The sequence below is a fragment of the Narcine bancroftii genome, chromosome 3, assembly GCF_036971445.1.
Source record: "Narcine bancroftii isolate sNarBan1 chromosome 3, sNarBan1.hap1, whole genome shotgun sequence".
NCBI lineage: Eukaryota > Metazoa > Chordata > Chondrichthyes > Torpediniformes > Narcinidae > Narcine > Narcine bancroftii.
The window spans coordinates 90,506,340-90,523,581 of record NC_091471.1 but is presented as its reverse complement, the minus strand read 5'-3'; the positions used below and the strand labels follow the sequence as shown (position 1 = coordinate 90,523,581).

The window sequence follows — 17,242 nt, the reverse complement described above, 5'->3', positions numbered from 1 at the left end:
CGGACGAACTAACTTCTCCCGAGCCCCTTCCATCCGACCCCCGGTCGAACTAACTTCTCCTGAGCCCCTTCCATCCGACCCCCGGACGAACTAACTTCTCCTGAGCCCCCTTCCATCCGACCCCCGGACGAACTAACTTCTCCCGAGCCCCCTTCCATCCGACCCCCAGACGAACTAACTTCTCCCGAGCCCCTTCCATCCGACCCCCGGACGAACTAACTTCTCCCGAGCCCCCTTCCATCCGACCCCCGGACGAACTAACTTCTCCCGAGCCCCTTCCATCCCACCCCCGGACGATCTAACTTCACCCGAGCCCCGGACGAACTAACTTCTCCCGAGCCCCTTCCATCCGACCCCCGGACGAACTAACTTCTCCCGAGCCCCCTTCCATCCGACCCCCGGACGAACTAACTTCTCCCGAGCCCCTTCCATCCGACCCCCGGACGAACTAACTTCTCCCGAGCCCCGGACGAACTAACTTCTCCCGAGCCCCTTCCATCCGACCCCCGGACGAACTAACTTCTCCCGAGCCCCTTCCATCCCACCCCCGGACGATCTAACTTCTCCCGAGCCCCTTCCATCCGAGCCCCAGATGAACTAACTTCTCCCGAGCCCCTTCCATCCGAGCCCCGGACGAACTAACTTCTCCCGAGCCCCTTCCATCCGAGCCCCGGACGAACTAACTTCTCCCGAGCCCCTTCCATCCCACCCCCGGACGAACTAACTTCTCCCGAGCCCCTTCCATCCCACCCCCGGACGATCTAAGTTCTCCCGAGCCCCTTCCATCCGAGCCCCGGACGAACTAACTTCTCCCGAGCCCCTTCCATCCCACCCCCGGACGATCTAACTTCTCCCGAGCCCCTTCCATCCCACCCCCGGACGATCTAACTTCTCCCGAGCCCCTTCCATCCGAGCCCCAGATGAACTAACTTCTCCCGAGCCCCGGACGAACTAACTTCTCCCGAGCCCCTTCCATCCCACCCCCGGACGAACTAACTTCTCCCGAGCCCCTTCCATCCGACCCCCGGACGAACTAACTTCTCCCGAGCCCCTTCCATCCGAGCCCCGGACGAACTAACTTCTCCCGAGCCCCGGACGAACTAACTTCTCCCGAGCCCCTTCCATCCGACCGCGACAACCACTGGATGTTCCAGCTTGTCGAAACAACCGCAGTCTGCGCTTGGTTTGCTGCATCTTCACTGGAGGGACATCAACCTGTTTCTGGAGATATTTTTTCCAGCGTTGACGGTGGTTTGTAGCCTCCTCCAAAGTTAGGGATCGACTCCAGCTCCCGCACGGAGAGAAGGGGTCTGATCCCTTCGTTATCCGGAGGGGGTGACCTCTCCACGGTTCAGATAGTGAGGGAGGATGGTCGCCAGACCCATCCCTCGTTCCGCCGGGGAAGATGAAATGTGCCGAGGACTGAAACGAAGCGACCAGATCTCCCCGGCAATAAAGTATCTTTTAAATTTATTTTATGAATCGATGACTCCAGTTGCTAATACGATTTTCATAAATGACTGCGAGCGTTGAAAATGAGCGCAGATGTGAATATTAGCTGGTTAAATGGACAGAGATCAATGGGCAAGATTAAACGAATGAATGAGTGGACGGATGAAGAAAGCGAGCTCGGGGCTGGGGAAGTGCCGCGCTGTGCATGAATCGTGCCGATGTGGCCATGAATCAAGCCGCGGGACGGCTCCTACTCTCCGCCACGAAGGGGCGGTCAGTCACACGGCTCCGCCGCTCCACCCGCGTCACGTGATGAACGAGGGGCAGCCGACGCGAAAATGCCACAGACCCCCAATGTGACAGGGAGACTGAGGGATATAAAAGTCCCGCGTCTGAGCGACGAGCAGCTTCACACACGCGCACAAATAAAGTGTCAGGTCCTTCTCGTTTCGCCATTGGAAACATTAAAAAAAAAGTTGCACCATCATGGAAACATTATGTCCATTTGATTGCTGGGGACCCATTTTAAATCTGACCATTGGACTGAATGGTTGGCCCTAGACTCTAAGGTTGAGGGGCCAAGCCCAAGTGCAACCGCCATGAACCGGACTTTAAATCGTTCTGGTCCGGGAACTGAGGCGCTGAGTTTCGGTCGCCCCGCTTGGGCGGCGAGCACCCTGGCGGGACTGCTCATATTTACCATCGTGGTCGATGTCTTGGGAAACCTGCTCGTCATCCTGTCCGTTTACAGGAACAAAAAGCTCAGGAACGCCGGTGAGTTGCAAACTCGCAGCTTCTTTATTAACGTTGCTTCGTATTTTCAGAGAACGCCGTATTTTGTTTGATCAGATCCAATTTGGCTTAGTTTTGTTTTTGCAGGAGTCCTGTAGGTCGGGCTCCTGCTTATTTAAACGTTGTGTTTCCCAGGTCTCTATTAAGGATCGGCAACTGCGTTTATTTAGATTGAAGTCAGCCCAAGACCTCTTGCTGAAATCTCAGCAGCCCACATCGAGCTTGGGAACTGGGGTCATGTGCTCGCACTGGAGGCATGTGGCGATCCAGCACAGGAAGAACCCATTCCGTCCAAAGCACACTTCCCGCGCCATTCTCTCCCTCCCTCTTTAACATCTAACGTGTCGGGGGCCTCGATAGTTCAGATCGTTTCCGTTTTTAAAGTATCTTATTTCATTCCAAACTTCATGTGCGTTGGGGCTGCTGTGTGCGAGATCTACAGTGAGAAAATGAAAGGGAGGGAGAGAGAGGGGTGGAGGGAGAGGGGGGGAGGGAGAGGGGGGAGGGAGAGAGGGGTGGAGGGAGATGGGGATGGAAATGGGGAGGGAGAGGGGGTGGAGGGAGAGAGGGGTGGAGGGGGAGGGGTGGAGGGAGAGAGGGGTGGAGGGAGAGAGGGGTGGAGGGAGAGAGGGGTGGAGGGAGAGAGGGGTGGAGGGAGGGAGGGGTGGAGGGAGGGAGGGGTGGAGGGAGAGGGGTGAAGGGAGAGGGGTGGAGGGAGAGAGGGGTGGAGGGAGATGGGGCGGGAGAGAGGGGTGGAGGGAGATGGGGAGGGAGAGAGGGGTGGAGGGAGATGGGGCGGGAGAGAGGGGTGGAGGGAGATGGGGAGGGAGAGAGGGGTGGAGGGAGATGGGGAGGGAGAGAGGGGTGGGGGGAGATGGGGAGGGAGAGAGGGGTGGGGGGAGATGGGGAGGGAGAGAGGGGTGGAGGGAGATGGGGAGGGAGAGAGGGGTGGAGGGAGATGGGGAGGGAGAGAAGTAGTGATTTTATAAAAAAATTAAAACAAACCATTCACAATAAAAATATATATGGTACAAAGACTTTTCACATTCATAATGTCACATGCATGTATTCACAAAAGAAAACATTTGCAAAGGCTTTTTAACATTCATGGTGTCATATTCATTTGTACATTCACTTATTGAAGCAGTATTTTTTTTTACCCAAAACAGACTTTATTCACAATAAATTATTTGCAAAAAATAAAAATGTTCAATGATTTTTCAAATTCTTAGTGTCATATCCATCTAGTTCCATCAATGTATATTGTTACATACATTCTCTAAATACACCATTGCCACCACAATGGCACCTTGTCACTACTGCCATCTCTATATTTTGACGTGCTTGCCCTCAGTCTCAGCCCCAATGCCCAGTGATGGTAGAATTTTAAATTGTAGTCCTTCCCCACAGTGCCTTTGTGTTGGCTGCACCAAGTCTCAGTGAGTATTTCAACATGTACACCTGTCGCCTGGAATGTGCCTGTCACCAGCATTACCACAATGACATCTCCATGTGCTGTAAGACCAAATGGTTTCGGGCAGGCCAAAGTGCGTCTGTCTCTGCATGAATTCCCAGAAAAGCCCTAAAATCATCTATAACGCTCCTGCTGCTGATGAACCATGACAAGGACATGGTTCTCACTCATTCTTAGCAGATCTCCATTCTGCAAAGAGGCAGATGACTGACTCTATTCCACTGCAGTCATCTCGGGGACAAAGTGCATCATGGGTGATATTGTTGTTGTACAGGAAGGATATGACCAAATTCAGGTGTTTGTTAGTGATCACTGGTGATGAGGCATTCCACAAAATGACATAGATTGTCTGCTCAGGGAACCACCCTAGTCTCCATTGACTCCTCATCCCTTAGTGCCCACAGGCCATTTTGTGCTGACCACTGACTGATGGACTTCTGGTCAAAGGAGTCTGGTAAAGCTTCTCCATAGAAGAAAAGTAGTATAGATTATAAACATGAGGATGTCGTGCTGGTAATTTTGCTGTTCCAAGGGGAGTGACGAGTGTTTACACTTTCAGTGACAATAAGGTCTTTAAACTCAGCCTGATATTGCATCTCGGTCAAGGTATGGTAACTCAAAACTCTAGCAGGTAAAATGATAACTTTGTGAGATTCACTGTTTTAACCACTGAATGAACAATAGACCAGAGGTGGAATTGAGGGATTGTGCAGTCCCACTGTGAAACTCTGGAATAAGATGTTGAATGGATCAATTGGTTTCAGATTATCTTACTCAGGAGCTGGGAGCTTGAAGATGGAAGTGGCTGCAGAGATGGAGCAGGCATGAGAAAACTTCTATGATATCAGTAGCAGAAGGTTTGCTTATGTTTGTTCCCATGCTTTCAACATGCCTGAGTGTAGGAGAGGAAGATATCTGAGCTGGTATAATTGATGTCCAGCTATGACTTCTGCCCCACATTACTTTGAATTGATGCTTATGTCTCTTGCACTATCTCAAAGAGTTGAGTTATGGAAAGTGCCATTATAAAAACTAGAAAAGGAAATCCCTCCTCATGTAATGACTTTCATTTGGATAATTTATGAGGAATTTAAAGAAAATAGCACACAAGTAAGCCCTGTGTACTGTGAAGGGAAATTTGAATGGCCTGTTCCCTCTGATACATAACTACTGTGTTCGCTGAAGGATCATTGCAATTAGCAGGACTTTGAGTAGCCTTGTGAGTAGTTATCCATATCTATCACCATTCCATTTTTATTCATAGATGATGAATGTTGATGGTATTATTTTTACTTTGTCATTGCAGCTATAAATATATCTTGAATAAATTCTTCCATGTAGTGATGCTGACCGCTAGTGAATTTTTTTCAAAAATTCATTGGTTTAAAAAAAAAAGCATACTGCTGTCAAGAAACACCACCTCTGGCATACATTCAACCATGCCTTGTAAATGCTGGAATGTATATACAATTCTTTTTTAAATTTATTCTTTGTCCAATTAGTGTACAATTGTCCTTATGAGATGTCAAGCTGTACAATATACAGGCATGCAATATTTCAGGATTAACAATTTTTTTCCTCTGATATTTCAAATTTTATTCAATATGATTTTACATCTTTATGGAAATCGCTAAAAACTCTCCAACAAAAATATTAATCATTCGAAGGATGTTAGAAAGAGGTACACATACTCTTCAGAGCTTAGCCAAGATGAGCCAATAAGTTCCTTTAAGGTATTTGCATATACAGCATATTGGCATCAGTAAAACCTACTTTTACAATCCTTCCTGTTGAATAGGTAAAAATATATTGTGGACATAGTAAGTTAATTTAAAAAATTATTCAGCATTCCAGAATGACCATGTACATGTTTATCTAATATTTTGGTGTTTACTTGACAAAACAAAAAAAAAATGTTTGATGAAAATTGCAAATTCAATGATGCATACGGTTAGCAGTTAGTGCCATGATATTACAGCACCAGGAACCCAGGTTTGAATCTGGCACTCTCTGTAGGGAGTTTATAAGTTCTTGTCATGTCTGCATGGGTTTCTTCCAGGGGCTCCAGTTACCCCCCCCACCTTTCAAAATGTACAGAGGTTGTAGGTTAATTGGGGTAATTGTGCAACATGGGCTCAAGAACTAGAAGGGCCTGTTACCATGCTGTGTGTCTGAATTAAAATTAAATCTATGTACAACTTGAACCAAAAATGTGGTGAATCATTGATTTTTCAAAGCACCCATGATCGAGCAATAAACATAGGCTTTGTCAGGGGTCTAATTCTTATAAATGAATAGAAAGCAGCCATAATTTGTAAACTTTTAGATTTACTTCACAGAAAAGTTACAATGAAGGCAATTGATTGAAATTGGCACACATATTTGCAAAAGCTATGAACCCTATTATCCATGCGCATTTCCAGTAGAAACAAGAGAGTAATGATGTTGAGATAGGAGGCTACAGAATAGTTCAATATTGTAATTGACATCTTTGAGATCCTGATTTTTAATCTCTTTCTTAACTCCTTAAAATCTACTTGCAGGACTTGATTTGTAAGTTCCAAAGGAGCCTAGTCAATGTGCCCCATGAGTTTGAAAAGAATATGAGAAACATCAGCCAAAAAAGTGTTTGGTTTAATCCACGATCCAGAGAATTTAAAAGTTCCCTCAGGTTAGGTAAAATATAAAGAAATTCATTTCATATGATTTGAATTATGTTCTTTCTCTTTGTTGAGATAATCTAGTAATAAGAGGCATTGCAAAGAGGCTCACATTCCATGTGGGAATTCCAGGGTGCATCCTGTGTTCTGCACAACTACAGGCGGAGGAGGTGCCAGGAGTTCAAACTGCAGGTTTGGAGTTTGAGCAGCAAATTATGCTTTTTTTTTGTGGATAACACTTTTCAGGACCTGATCACCCCACAGCTCAAGGAAGTGCAGCAGAGAATTAATGGGAAACTCCCAAACAGATTAATAAGAAGTCAGGCAGATATTTTTGTAGAAACTACTCAAGAATACTGGGCACCCAGAGCCAAAACAACAGCACTAGGTGTGATAAACATAGATAGAAGGGAAAGGAACTGTCAACAGAGTGATACATGTAGGGGATACTATGGTTGGTGTCACAATAGATGTTTTTTGTGGTTGCAGAAGTTATTCTGGCAATATTCTCTCTGTGACTATTGAAAATCTTGTAAGGGAAAAGGATGAATAATCAGAAGTCATAATTCATGTCATTACTAATGACCAAAGTAGAAAAACAAATGAAGTCCTGCAAGTAGATTTTAAGGAGTTTAGAAAGATTAAAAATCAGGATCTCAAAAATGCCAATTATAATTTTGAACTATCCTGTAGGCTGTCAACTAGTGTGGAGGGTAGTGATGAGCAAATTAGCAGAAATGTGCAAAGGTCATAGAGTGGAGGGAACTTCAATTACACTGGTCAATGGAGACTTTGCTTCCTGAACACTTTTGGGTATTTGATGGATTTTGGGCTGCTGATCATGAAGATCACCTTAAATGTTTCCTATCACTTTAGTTTTTTTTTTGAGATTGAACCTATTTTTTGTGATTTTTCCCGTCATACTTTAAGTCGACTTCAAGCAGACAAAACCATGAAGTTCAGCATGTCATTGAAAATTCATTTTCTGCATCCGCACTTGGACGTTTTCCTGTTGATCTTGATGCAGTTAGTGATAAACATGCTGAAAGGTTTCACCAGGACATTGTGATCATGGAAAAGTGGTATCAGGGCAAATGGAATCCATCAGTGCTGTTTGATTATTGATGGACACTGATGCGAGAGGCATCAGATGCTGAGCACAAATTTAAATCAGCGGCAAAAATTTTTTTTAGGTCAGTTAAACTAGCATAATGTGTTCACATTACTATGCGATTAACTATGTTAAATTCAATAAATCTGAAATTATCTTTATGTTCAGTTTTATGATAATCCCATAGCTATTTTTCAGGAAGCAAACATTTTGAAAAAAACTGTTTTCCAGTGATATCTAAACATAGAACTGGGACAGCAATAACATAAGAGCCAACGAGGCAAAGGGATTTCTGGTGCGATTCCATCATTATGTTGCTAGGCCAAGAAGAAAGGAAGCATGTCTGGGCAATTCTGGGAAATGTGCCAGGGCAATCATACCAAGTTACTGTCGGGAAACATCTAAAAAATATTAAACATAAGGTTTAGGATCGAATTGGAATTGTGTCTTAAACATTGATAAAAGGATGTAAGGGTAAACTCAGTAGTTACAGACCAGTCAATTTAATATCAATAGTGAAGAATGATTTAGAAACAGTAATTAGGGACAGAATTAGCTGTCATTTGAACAAGTGTGAATAACCTGAAGAAAGCCATGAAGGATTATTGAAGGCGAATCATAAGCCATTTTCGCACAACAGGCAAGCGATAACCTCCTTGGCCTTTCACCGTGGCCCAAATTTCCAGGAATTTGCCCTCTTTGGGAATTTAGGGGGTGTCCTGCCACCAACCGATGACACAGGTGTAAAGATAAGTTCACCCCCCCCCCCATCCAACCATCGGTCACTTGCCTGCCCACTCGCTTGCTAGCTCCTTCCTCCCCTCCCCCCACCAGCTGCCGGCCCATGCCCCGACCCACCCCCCACCATGCTTCAGCACATTGCAATGGTACATAATGCTGGATGAATGGCGAACTTCATTTCCCATGATCCTTCACACAGCTGGAACCGCTCTGGGAAATACAGCTGTGCCTGAGGGATTATGGTTAAAAAGGACGACCATTCATCCCGCATTGTGCTGCTGTCGTAACTTACTGAAGTAGCCCACTGTTGTCAGGAGGTAAGTATATTTTAATTTTAATCGCTTATGTGACACAACACACAAGCACTGACATCACAAGGCTTCCCCTGCTCAGCCATTTGTCTTTTCACATCGCAGGGCGAGGGTGGTCCAGGAGGTAGGGCCATGGACCTGTTTAAAATTCCTGGGCTGACCATTTCACACTGTAGGTTCACAGGAGGGTTCCCGGGAAAATCTCCTGAGAAACTTCATTTTACACTGAGGTGTGAAAAGGCCTATAGATTTAAATTTAGACATACAGCATGGTGTCAGGCGCTTTCAGCCCATGAGGCCAATTATATCCAATTGACCTACATACTTGGTACGTTTTGAACAGTGGGAGGAAACCGGAGCACCAGAAGGAAACCCACATAGACACAGGGAGAACATACAAACTCCTTACAAATACTGTGGGGTTTGAACCCTGGTCCCGGTCACTGGTTTTATAACAGTGTTGCACTAACCACTACACTAACCGTGCTGCCTCCTGTTTAACTAACTTCATAGATTTTTTTGATGAAATATGAGGCGAAGTTAGCAGAGCTGGGACTTTTCTCATTGGAACCTAGAAGAATGAGAGGAGACAATAGATTATGAGAGCAGTGGCAGATTAGCCATTAGGTTGAGTAGGCTTAAGCCTTGGGATCCGCAAGGGAGGTGGGCCCATCGCAACCACTGGTATGCCAATGTAACCACTTGTCAATATGGGCTCCCGTTAGTCCTAGGTCCACCCATCAATCAAGGCTTGCAGAAGTACCCCACTCACCTGTCAATCAGCAGCGGGGTCTCGGTCCCATCTATCAATTCGGGCTCTGCCAGTCCCAGTGCTACCAGTCAATCAATGCTTGCATTTGTAGGCACGCGTGTGTCTGAGGTCATCTGCCTCCTACAGCAGAACTCGGCTCATGTCCATTTTAGCCAATGCTTAATGATGCTCGCAGGAGGTTTATTTTAAAAAAAAGACTCTCCATTTCCGTGTATTATTTTGTATCGAGTCTTTTTTTTAGAACTGATTTTATTTGTCCTTTTGTAACTAACAGACTTCAAATTATTTGGAGGCTAGGAGACAGCTTCTGTATGGTAAAGTTTCCTTTCATTTTAATGTTTTTTCCTCCCCTCCTCCAACCAGCACATACCCAGCGGATACATTTAGAAAAAGGGAGGGAACATACCCAAAGGACATGCCCATAGAACATTTTTTAAAATGAAGTGTGCATGGTTGATTTACATACGATTATCAACATGTTTTTAAACCAAAGAACAGAAGTTTTTTTTTAAAATTACAATGTAAAGAAAATGAAAAAAAAAGAATTATCGAGCTGTAGTTGATTTATATAACTTTATATTATTTTTCTTTCTACTTTGGCTTGGCTTTGTGGACAAAGATTTATGGAGGGATATGTCCACGTCTGCTGCAGGCTCGTTGGTGATTGACAAGTCCGATGCGGGACAGGCAGGCACGGTTGCAGCGGTTGCAAGGGAAAATTGGTTGGTTGGGGTTGGGTGTTGGGTTTTTCCTCCTTTGTCTTTTGTCAGTGAGGTGGGCTCTGTGGTCTTTTTCAAAGGACGTTGCTGCCCGTCGAACTGTGAGGCGCCAAGATGCACGGTTGGAGGCGTTATCAGCCCACTGGCAGTGGTCAATGTGGCAGGCACCAAGAGATTTCTTTAAACAGTCCTTGTGCCTCTTCTTTGGTGCACCTCTGTCTCGGTGGCCAGTGGAGAGCTCACCATATAATACAATCTTGGGAAGGTGATGGTCCTCCATTCTGGAGACGTGACCCACCCAGCGCAGTTGGGTTTTCAGCAGCGTGGGTTCGATGCTTGCGGACTCTGCCAGTTCGAGTACTTCGATGTTGATGATGAAGTCACTCTAATGAATGTTGAGGATGGAGCGGAAACAGCGCTGAACTTTATATTATACATGTAGTACATTATACATATGTAGAGCTCGTCGAAAGGATCAAAGACTTGTTGATCCAAACCAAGGCTTTTATTAGCAAAAGACAGGAGATCTTCACAGGTGGCTGACCAGTCCAAAATGATCCGACCTGGCTAGGGACACAACCCTTTAAGGCCCAGACAGTAGGCGTGGCTAAGCTCTCAGCCAATCGCTGTAAGCACAGTCTAGATACTGTAACTATATAGACTATATACATTGGTGATAGATCTGTACTATCACATTCACCCCTTCTTGGAGAACTGACCCTGGAAAAAAGAATAAATAAATGAGGGAGAGAATGAAAGGAAGGGGTAGGTTAAGGACTGTAGTGGTCAGGGGGTCTGACCATCTGGCGTGACTGCCGTGGTGCCTGGATTGGGATCGCTGGAGTGGTGTCGCCAGCGGGCTCGTCGGGTGCGACCGCTCCTTCGCTCAATTCCCCAGTCGTGTTGTCGGCAGGGTGGCCCGGGTCATTGGGGTGCTGTTGGTCCTTCTGTTCTGGCACGGGGCCTGGGGAATAAAGAGTTGGGGAAGGTTGGGTTGCTGGGGTTGCTGGGCCTACCACGACCTGAGCGAGGTCCCGCACCGAAACAGTGTCCTCCCGCCCGTCTGGGAACTCAACGTAGGTGTAATGCAGGTTCGCGTGGAGTAGAGTCACTCAGTCGACCAAGGGGTCGTTCTTTGAGTGCCGGACGTGGCGTCGCCAAAGGACGGGGCCAGGGACGGTAGGCTATGCCGATACAGTGGTTCCTGATTCGGATTTCCTCGGGAAAAGGAACATCCTTTCGTGGGGGTTGGCATTTGTTGTGGTACATAGGAGGAAGCCGATGGAGTGTAAGGCACTAGTGAGAACCTCCTGCCAGTGAGAGGTGGGGAGATCTTTAGACCAGAGAGCCAGTGTAACCGCTCTCCATATGGTGGCATTCTCCCTCTCGACCTGGCCGTTACTGCGTGGGTTATAGCTGGTGGTCCTGCTTGAAGCGATACCACACTCCAGAAGATACTGTTGCAGCTCTGCGCTCATAAATGAGGACCCCCTATCACTATGGATGGAATTAGAGTACCCAAAAATGGCGAAAATACTGTGAAGGGCCTGTATCACTGAGGTGGCAGTGGTGTCTGGGCATGGCACAGCGAACGGGAAGCGGGAGTACTTGTCGATGGCCGTAAGGATGTAGTTATTACGGTTCGTCAACGGTAGGGGCCCCTTAAAGACTACGCTAAGACACTCGAAGGGATGGGTGGCTTTAATAACGTGGGAGTTATCCAGATGGAAGAAGTGGGGCTTGCATTCAGCGCACACCGAACAGGCTCGGGTCATGGAGCGGATCTCCTCGACTGTGTAGGGTAGGTTGCGCGCCTTCACAAAATGGGCAAACCTCGTGACCCCTGGATGACAGAGCGCCTCATGGAGTTTCTGTAGTCTGTCCATCTGTATGCTGGCGCAACTCCCCATGGAGAGGGCGTCAGGCGGGTCGTTGAGCTTACCAGGCTGGTACAAGATGTCATAGTTAAAGGTGGAGAGTTCGATTCTCCATCTGGCGATTTTTGTCGTTATTTATCTTACCACGCTGGGTGTTTCTGAACATGAAGGAGACTGCGCGTTGATCAGTCAACAGTGTAAAGCGCCTCCCAGCGAGGTAATGTTCCTTATGGCCACCGACAAGTACTCCAGCTTCCCGTTCACTGTGCCCTGCCCAGACACCACTGCCACCTCAGAGATACAGGCCCTTCACAGTATTTTCACCATTTTCGGGTACCCCAATTCCATCCACAGTGATAGGGGGTCCTCATTCATGAGCGCAGAGCTGCAACAGTACCTTCTGGAGTGTGGTATCGCTTCAAGCAGGACCACCAGCTATAACCCACACAGTAACGGCCAGGTCGAGAGGGAGAATGCCACCATATGGAGAGCGGTTACACTGGCTCTCTGGTCTAAAGATCTCCCCACCTCTCACTGGCAGGAGGTTCTCACTAGTGCCTTACACTCCATCGGCTCCCTCCTATGTACCGCAACAAATGCCAACCCCCACGAAAGTATGTTCCTTTTCCCGAGGAAATCCGAATCAGGAACCACTGTATCGGCATAGCCTACCGTCCCTGGCCCCGTCCTTTGGCGACGCCACGTCCGGCACTCAAAGAACGACCCCTTGGTCGACTGAGTGACTCTACTCCACGCGAACCTGCATTACACCTACGTTGAGTTCCCAGACGGGCGGGAGGACACTGTTTCGGTGCGGGACCTCGCTCAGGTCGTGGTAGGCCCAGCAACCCCAGCAACCCAACCTTCCCCAACTCTTTATTCCCCAGGCCCCGTGTCAGAACAGAAGGACCAACAGCACCCCAGTGACCCGGGCCACCCTGCCGACAACACGACTGGGGAATTGAGCGAAGGAGCGGTCGCACCCGACGAGCCCGCTGGCGACACCACTCCAGCGATCCCAATCCAGGCACCACGGCGGTCACGCCAGATGGTCAGACCCCCTGACCACTACAGTCCTTAACCTACCCCTTCCTTTCATTCTCTCCCTCGTTTTTTTTTCCAGGGTCAGTTCTCCAAAAAGGGGTGAATGTGATAGTACAGATCTATCACCAATGTACATAGTGTATATAGTTACAGTATCTAGACTGTGCTTACAGCGATTGGCTGAGAGCTTATCCACGCCTACTGTCTGGGCCTTAAAGGGTTGTGTCCCTAGCCAGGTCGGATCATTTTGGACTGGTCAGCCACCTGTGAAGAGCTCCTGTCTTTTGCTAATAAAAGCCTTGGTTTGGATTAACAAGTCTTTGATTCTTTCTACGAGAGCATGAAGCGGTTAATGGTCTGGCTATAGTCGACCACTAGCTTTTCCGTGTTCTTGACAACCACCACCTGGGCTCTCCAGGGACTTGAACTGGGTTCGATGATGCCCTCATCCACCAATCTACGCACCTCACTCCTAATGAATTGCCTGTTTTCGTAACTATATTGCCGACCTTTGGTGGCCACAGGCTTCCAGCCAGGGGTGAGGTTTGTGAAGAGTGCTGGCGGGGCAATCTGGAGTGTGGAAAGGCCGCAGGATTGGCCCTGGGGCATGGGGGTGGGTTGCTCGGGTGCTTCGGGGGTGGGGCGATGGCAGACCGAGAGGGGGGCGTTGGGTCCCCCAAAGTGTAGGGACACCGTTCGGAACTGACACTGAAAGTCTAATCCCAGCAACACTGGGGCACACAATTGGGGAAGGACGAATAATTTGAAGAGGGTGACCGTTACGCCCTGTACTTCCAGCGTGGCGATGCAATACCCCTTTATCCCGGTCGAGAGCGACCTCGTCGCTAATGAGATCCTCTGGGTAGTGGGGATAATGTCAATTCCCCAACGGAGAGCCAGATCTGGCCGAATAAAACTGTCAGTTGACCCAGAGTCAAATAAGCAATTGGTGTAGTGTCCATGCACTTTAATCAGTTTCATTGCTTTAGTGAGTGGATGAGAGCATTGCTGGTTTAGTGTTATAGAAGCAGCCACTGATCCAGTTGACAGGGGAGTTCCACGTGATGATGTCACACAATGGGATGATGTCATAGACGCAGTCAGCACTGGAGGAGCAGGTTGGAGGACCTCCCGGAAGTGCTGTTGTGGCGGCGTCGGCGGATGAAAGGTAAGTAGTGGGGTTTGTAGTTGTTCGTGGTTGGCGGTGGGTAGGTAGTCGGTCGTGGTGGCCGCACCGGCAGCGGCGTAGGCAGCGGCAGACAGGGAGTGGGCAGCAGCATCAATAGCGTTGGCCCCGCGGGTGGCTGTGGCGGCGGCAGCAGCAGCAGTTGCCACAGTCGGGACCGAGGCCGGGTCGAGTGTTCTGCACGGGGGCGAGAGGCGGGCCAGCACCATGGTTGCGAGGGTGGGCTGCCTCTTCCGGGTTCGGCGTCTCCGTGACGTCAGGCGTTGCCATGAAGGGGAGCCCTCGCTCTCATTGGACGAGAGCTCTGGGGAAGAAGAGTTTGAATGGGATAGTGGCGGTTGGGCTTCACACGAGGCACTGTGTTTGCCGGCGGCCATTTTAGACCTACAGACTGCAGCAAAGTGGCCCTTTTTAAGGCACTTCTGGCACCTGGCTTTTATTGCTGGGCACTGGGACCTGCTGTGTTTGTCCCTCCCGCAGAAATAACATCTTGGATTCGCAGGGGGCAGTGTAGCAGCAGCCGACAGGGCGTCAGTATATCGGGGGGTGGTAGGGTAGAAGGGCACACTACTCACACCAGAACGTGGGGTCCAGTCCCTAGAGAACTCATTGGACCTTAAGGCTGCATCCTCCATTGTGATTGCAATCCGGGCCACATCCTCTAGTTTTTCTACCCCTTGCTCGAGCAACCGCAGCCTCACTTCGTTCGATTGGAGCTCGGCCACAAAGGCATCCCGAACGAGGTCGCTAGTGATCTCGGCAGCAGTTTTGTCCACACAGTTACAGTCCTTGCCCAACGCCTTTAATACTTGTAAATATGCCCTGCTGGACTTGCCGGGCTGTTGCTTCCTCGACGCAAGCACGAGCCGGGCATGAGCTCTGTTCACTGGTTGATCATACAGTTCTTTCAGTACCTTTATGGCTGTGATGTAAGTGGTCTCATCCTGGATGTTCTCGTAGACTCTCAAGGACACCATAGACAGCAATGCTGTTAGACGCTGGTTATCCTCCTCCACCTCAGTGACCCTTAGGAAGTTTTCAAAGTTCAACTGCCAGAACTTAAAGGCTTTCAAGGCTGTAGCTGACTGTGGGTCGATATCAAGTTTTTCTGGCCGAGTCAAACGCTCCAACCCTTTCAAAAAAAATTCTTTTTTCTTTTTGCTAATAAAATTGTAGAGCTCGTCAAAAGAATCAAAAACTTGTTGATCCAAACCAAGCCTTTTATTAGCAAAAGACAGGAGCTCTTCACAGGTGGCCGACCAGTCTGGAATGATCCGACCTGGCTAGGGACACAACCCTTTAAGGCCCAGACAGTAGGCGTGGCTAAGCTCTCAGCCAATTGCTGTAAGCACAGTCTAGATACTGTAACTATATACATTGGTGATAGATCTGTACTATCACAACATAGTATAATGATATGTTATTTAACATAACTTAATGTCACTTTATTCTATTCAATGAAGGGTGGGGGCAGTGGGTCAAGGGGGAAAGATCAGGGAGAGGCTTACTAAAGCTCAGCCTAGGGGCCCAGGAGGTAGTTAATCCGGCACTGTATGAGATGCATCGATAGGGTGGACAGCCAGCACCTACTTCCCTGGACAGGAATAACAAATGCCAGAGAACATGTAACAAAGTGAAGGGAGGGAGGTTTAGGGGAGACACCAGAGGTAATTTTTTTTGATGCAGAGTGTTCTGAGTGTCTGCAGTGCCTTGCCAGGGATGGTGGAGGAGGCTGAAACATTAGGAGCATTTAAAAAATTCTCAGATGAGTACATGGATGGGAGAAAAATAGAGGGTTATGAGGTAGGGAGGGTGCAGTGAACTGGAATTCACTGTCTGTGTGATGCTCCGATGGCTGGCTCCTCCCTTGGCTCCACCCTCACTCACACCAATATAAACCCTGGTTTTCCCACCTTACCTCAGATTCATCTGAGGACTATTGTATATAATGGCCATTGAATGTAAAAGCTGTAAAAAGCGTGTATGTGCTCCTCACTTGTCTCTGAGTGCAGTCACGCTACAATTTTAATAGCTTAACTTTGAAGCAGAATGGCTGCCCTGCTGAAGCCAGACATTCTCTAGGACAACCCTCTGTCCCCAGAGGCCCCAGAGGAATTTGCCTACTGGTTGGAATGCTTCCAATCCTACCTGAGGGCCACACAAGACGTCTTCAACTTCAATAATCTCTAGAGGTCTACACCTCTCTTGAGTCATCCCCAAGGGGTTCACTGTCATCAGGGACTGTGCAACTTATGGGCCTGCCATAGAAGGTTTGAAGACCCACTACATGAGGCCTCAGAACAACATGCTAGCAAGACTCCGGCTCTCTCAACATTGGCAGTATGCAGGTGAGTTTCTGGATGATTATGTCCTTGAACTGTGAGCCTTGACGAGGTAATGCCACTATGAAGTGGTCATAGCCTGGGTGAGAGAGGAGGAACAAATCCGGGACACCCTCGTGGAAAGAGTGAGGTTGAGGTACGTGTGGCAGTGACTGCTAAAGTTGGGGAAAAAAGACTTGGCCAGCACCCTGGAGCTGGCGAAAGCACTCAAAAAGGCCCAACTGGGAGCTGACGACATCACAGGCAAAAGCAGCGCCTTTACAGAAGATCAGGTTAGTGGGTCGCAGGCGACCCCAGCACTGACTGCTGCAGCCACACACGATCAGGGATGCTATTTCTGTGCACAGGCACAGTACCCCCATGCCTGATGCTCCATGAAGGACTCCATGTGCTCGGGATATGGTTAGTGAGGGCAGTGGGCAAAGGTCTGCCAGACTAAAGGGAACCCAAAGAGGGTGACCGCGTGTGCGACCCCCAAATCGGTGCTCGACTCATGCCCAAGTCCAAAAGTGCCGGCCCCAGCCTCTCCATGCTGCTCACCATCGGCATCCTGTTGCGCCTCGTGGCGAGACCCGCCTTCGGAAGTAAAGCATCACAGAAAGCAACAGTGGCCATCTTGCTGCACCTTGTGGTCAATGCCATTTAGTCCTCCTTCACATCAAGACCGAGGGCAGTCATCTTGCTGCACCTTGTGGTTGATACCATCTTGTCTACCACAGGCCAAGTGGAGAGAGTTGACAAAGACATATGGTCTCCGGAGC

General features: G+C 48.4%; 1 protein-coding gene and 1 long non-coding RNA gene across 3 annotated transcripts in view; one reads left to right on the top strand and one right to left on the bottom strand.

Annotated features, from left to right (window-relative positions):
* Positions 1–1,873: 1,873 nt before the first annotated feature.
* LOC138757352 (melatonin receptor type 1A) overlaps positions 1,874–17,242 on the top strand; it is a 77,518-nt gene continuing 62,149 nt past the window's right edge. The window contains exon 1 of the mRNA XM_069924522.1: positions 1,874–2,226. Coding sequence (XP_069780623.1) covers positions 2,052–2,226 — 175 coding nt within the window. The 5' untranslated portion in view covers positions 1,874–2,051. The remainder of the gene's footprint in view (positions 2,227–17,242) is intronic.
* Positions 2,228–9,365, bottom strand: LOC138757353 (uncharacterized). Of its 2 annotated transcripts, XR_011353523.1 has the most exons (3): positions 9,314–9,365; positions 9,024–9,112; positions 2,228–2,680 (listed from the first exon to the last, which is right to left on the bottom strand). It is a non-coding gene; the product is annotated as an uncharacterized lncRNA (long non-coding RNA). The 2 variants fall into 2 exon arrangements; XR_011353522.1 differs by lacking the exons at positions 9,024–9,112; positions 9,314–9,365 and adding an exon at positions 8,523–8,552.